This window comes from Octodon degus, unplaced genomic scaffold (assembly GCF_000260255.1).
Source record: "Octodon degus isolate 3935 unplaced genomic scaffold, OctDeg1.0 scaffold00140, whole genome shotgun sequence".
Classification (NCBI taxonomy): Eukaryota; Metazoa; Chordata; class Mammalia; order Rodentia; family Octodontidae; genus Octodon; species Octodon degus.
Window position 1 is genome coordinate 1223651 of NW_004524716.1, and position 4515 is coordinate 1228165.

The 4515-nt window shown below is 48.6% G+C and overlaps 1 protein-coding gene across 1 annotated transcript in view; it reads right to left on the bottom strand.

Moving 5' to 3' along the window:
* Positions 1-3146, bottom strand: part of Cd2 (CD2 molecule) — a 13784-nt gene extending 10638 nt beyond the window's left edge. The window contains exons 1-2 of the mRNA XM_004641719.2: positions 3057-3146; positions 2501-2803 (exon numbers count right to left, since the gene is read on the bottom strand). Of these exons, the coding sequence (XP_004641776.1) occupies positions 2501-2803; positions 3057-3117 (364 nt within the window). The 5' untranslated portion in view covers positions 3118-3146. The remainder of the gene's footprint in view (positions 1-2500; positions 2804-3056) is intronic.
* Positions 3147-4515: the final 1369 nt, after the last annotated feature.

Genomic DNA, 4515 nt, shown 5'->3' on the forward strand with positions numbered 1-4515 from the left:
CTCTCCTCTCCCCTCCCTCCTCCTGTCCCCTCCCTCCTCCTCTTCTCCTCATATGGCAACATTGAAAGGGCACATTGTAGACAAAAACGACTTTGGCATTAACAAGGTCTGGCTGAGTGAGCCTTTGCCTTTGCTCTTTTACTTTTCATCCTTCATTTCCTAGACGTGCCACCTCTCTCGTGTAGTCCCCATTCGTTCCCTAAGCAGATGTCTTATTTTTCAGTGATTCTCTCCCTCTCTGGATTTCAGACACTGTTAGCCACCCCATAGACCATCCCAGTCAAATCCCACTTCTGTTCCGACACACAGACATGCAGACAAAAAGTTCACTTTCCATCTGGAAACTCTGTGATCCCGGAATGAAGAAAACAAAGGGCCAGCAAGATAGTTCAGCAGACTAAGCGCCTGCTTAGGCAAGCGTGGGGACCGGGTTCGAGCCCTGGCCACCCATGCTGCGCTGGCCCCACCCCCAGGCATGCTGAGCCGGCCACTGAGACCAGACGTGGTGGTGTTTGCCTGTAATCCCAGCGCTGGGGAGGCTGAAAACAAGAGGAGCACTACTAGTTTGAGCCGCGTAGTAAGACCCTGTACCAAATACATTACAAAATAATAATAATTTTAAAAGTAAATGTGTGTATTGTACGGTCTGTGAATTATATCACAGTGAAGCTGTTTGGAGAGCAAAAAAGTCACTATTTTTCTGAAAAGAAGCCCTGGGCATGGGACGGCCAGGTAGCTCAGCGGTCTACCGTTCCTGCTTAGCAAGCTTAGGCAAGCGCGCACAGGGACCACGGTTTGATCCCTGGCGCCACATGCTGCACCAACACCGCCCCCAGGGTGGGCTGAGCCTGCCAAAAAAAAAAAAAAAAGAAGAAGAAGAAGAAGAAGAAGCAGCAACAGCAGCAGCCCAGGACTTGAATCCTGGCTTTTCTGCTGCTGAGCAATGAGAAGGACAACAAGGCACTTCTGACGAGGGCTGTTTCCTTATCGGTAAGGAGGGGACAATAATTACCTGCTCTCAGGATTGTCGGGAGATTTAATGACATCACAGAAACAAGCCCCCGACATCTCGCCGGTAATTATCACCCCATGGTACTAAATGCGACACAAATGGGGAGCACACTACTACGGTGCCCCGTGTAAGGCTCACATTTGAAATAGGACACTGAGATGCGCAAGCATCAGGGAGTCCTGATACCAGCTGAGGGCGGAGCCATGCCCACCCCCCCACCCCCACCCCTGGAAGGTGTTCTCGGTCCAGGCTACAGGTCTAGGGTAGGACAGGGGCTACTTGTGGTGAGCCGGCAAGTATCTGGACTACATGAGAGAGGCTCTGGTGTTGCCCGCAGGGGCTGGGCTCCAGGCAGGAGAGGAGGGCCCTGCCCTGCCTCTGGTGATTTTTCCTGTGTGAAGCACAGAAAATGCTTATTTGCTGACCGAATTTCTGGCCTGTGCCCGTGCTGGGGTTGCCAGTTGCCTTACCATGTCCCAGGGTGGCTTTCTCTTCTCCCTGCCTCTCTCCCTGGACTTCAAACTCAGTGGCAATGGCACTGCCCCTCTTGATCTCCTCACTCTCGCCCATGCCACCTGTCCTTCCTTGCCCTACACACAACCCTCGCTGGACTCAGCCCTCCGCCTGTCATGGGTGCACCCCACAGCCCAGTGGCCAGCGACCCAGCTCTGGCTGTTAGCTGGAGCCACCTGGGAAATACTAGAAACTACCAATGCGTGGGCCTCACGAAATTCTGATATAATCAGTCTACAATGGGGCCTGGGCACTGGTGACTTCTAATGGCAGCCCTGTCATGCACCTCTGTGACCAAGACCTAGCACCACTCCCTGGCCCTTCCTGGCTTTGCTTGGGTTGTAGCAGCAGCTTTTTAGTTTTCCCCCCTCCATCTCAGCATGGACTCCCCCTCTTGGCATGTGTGGAGACCATAAAAGCCACAGATGGTTTGTTTTCTCCACATATCAATAAAAATCACTTTCTACCTCAGTTGCTATGATGTGGAGCAGATCAGAAACAAAGGTTTCTCATTCTTCTGGTCATTGTTTCCAGCCCTTTCCTGCTGCGGGACCCTGGCTCAAGAGACAGAAGACGCCCTGCGCTCCAGGCAGCCTCTCCTTCCTCGGCCACCTCTCATTCACACCTTCATCACACACCTGGGACCCCAACCTTTCCCTCTGTCCACCTGTGCCCTTTTGGACCAAGGCCCCTCATTGTGGGTTCTTCGCTCAGCCCTTCCACACTACAGCCACCTAAACGAGACCGTTGTAAGCAGACAGCCCGGAGGCTCTGCTGGCTAGGCATGTCTACATGTGTGAATCCCCTTCTCGCAGCCCACAGACACACAAACTTGTGTCTCCACGGGGTTGAAAGGCCGCAATAGATTTACTCTAAAGCCACTCTGGAGGCAGCGGCCAGGGCTGGAGCCACTTTATCAATGCCATTTCCCAACTTGCACTCCTACTGAGATGAAGAAATTTAGGGAAGACTTACCTTGAATCCTCAAATGAAATTCTTTATCCAACACACTTGTTCCGTTTGTATTGTATATGATGACTTTGTAGGTACTGTTAAAACTTCTCTCCAGATGTTTAATGACCAGAGTTCCATTCTGTAATATCTCGTACGTTTTGTAGAACTGGTGGGGTTTCTTGCCTCTGAGCTGTGCCACCTTCCTCCCTTCTCTCTCCCATCGAACCTCATTGATAGCATCACTCATTTGAAAATCGGGGACATTCAGGCTCACGTCTCGACCCAGGGCACCCCAGATGACACTAAGATCCTCGAGGGAAGAACCTGTAGAAAGCAAAACAGTCGCTGAGGTCTCGAGACTCTGGCAGAAAACGCCAGGCTGTGAGCTCTTTCTTTCTTTTTTCTTTTTGCAGAACCAGCGATTGAACTCAGGCCCTTGTGCTTGCCAGGCAAACGCTTACTCTACTGAGCCTTCTCCCTGGCCCCCTGTGAGCTCTTTCACTCTTGTGCTCGCTGCTTCTTCGGACGTCTGAAGAAGCGTCTCCTAGTGAGAGTGAAGACCCAGAGACCAACTTACCTTTCGTGGAAAAGCTGAAAAGCAGAAAGAAACTCGCTAAATGTTTGTATGGGAGGTTCATGGTTGGGATTCTTTTCTGTGCTGTGATTCTGAGCTCCTCTTGCAAAAGGAACTAAGAAGAGGCTGGTGGGACCCACCCTCTGCGGATGGCACCACGTGTCACCGCTCGCAGGCAGGAGCAGGCACTCACACGCTCCTCAAAGCGCTCACACACTTCTCAAAGCACCGGGGCTGCTCCGGCTGCTGCGCCTAGCAGGTGCACTCGGGAGCCTGTGATTCCTCATCACAGTGTAACTCTCACCAAAAGAAAAAGAAAATGAGAGGAGGTGAGGTTTACTACCCCACTGATGAGAAAAGGAACTGAAAAGTCTAACAGGGTCCTCTTTCTGTAAACAAAGAGCCAGATTTAATACCACCATCCCCGTTTTATCTGCTCAGCTGCATCACCTGGAGCAGGACCACACGGAAAGATGCGCAAACGCCCATAAGCAAGCAGCAGGCTACATACATTTGTCGTATGACGGTAAATATTTAGAGATGTCTATGTAGGAATGATTAGGAGACAGGCTTCTTTTCCCTGAAAGGTACTTTTATGTTCTAAAATTGTGCATTAAAAAGAAACACAAATGGAGGAGTCTCAACCGTAAATGCTTCCAATCTCCAGCTCTTATGTTGAACATCCATTTCACAACTTTATTGAAATTCACAGGTGAATAAAAACTCACTGCAAAGCACAGAGGCTACGCGTGCCACTGCGCAGCCAGCTGAGCTGTACCCAAGACACTTAACGTGATGGACAGCTAAGAAGGGGGACTATAAAGTAAACAGAAGGCGAGAACCAGAAGGAGAGCAAAGACATCTGCGAAGCCAGGAGGGGGACAGGACCCTCTGAACCACAGGATCAGAAGGAGGGACCAGCCCAGTGACGTGACAGGTGGCCAAGGTACATTTCCATTTTTATCACTGTTTAGGGCACAGTGAGTAAACATCTTTGAGGTTTTGGAGATTTTTTTTTTTTAAACCAGCATCAGTTACAAATATGGAGATTATTTTTCAGAAAGTGACCCAGGAAATGAAATTAAGGCACACCACTGAATTTCTTCTATCATGTAAAAGGAAGCCTAAAGATAATATTTTATCATACTTGTGTGGCAAACTCCTATCTAAAAACATCCACAACAAATTGAATTAAAATTTTAAATGTTAAAAAGTACTATAATAATACCTAAAAGGCAATCCAGATAGATATTTTTACATTCTTGAGTATGGACGAGCTGCCTACACAGACAATACAACCCAGAAGAAATGCAGAAAAGACGGGCAATTATGTCTACGATTATGGAAACTTAAAAATGTAAAATTATACCATTTTCATATATATTACAAATATTTTGTCATTTTATTTATTTTGTCCATTATATCTTTCATTAACCAACAAGAAGGAAGATTTTTAAAGAGG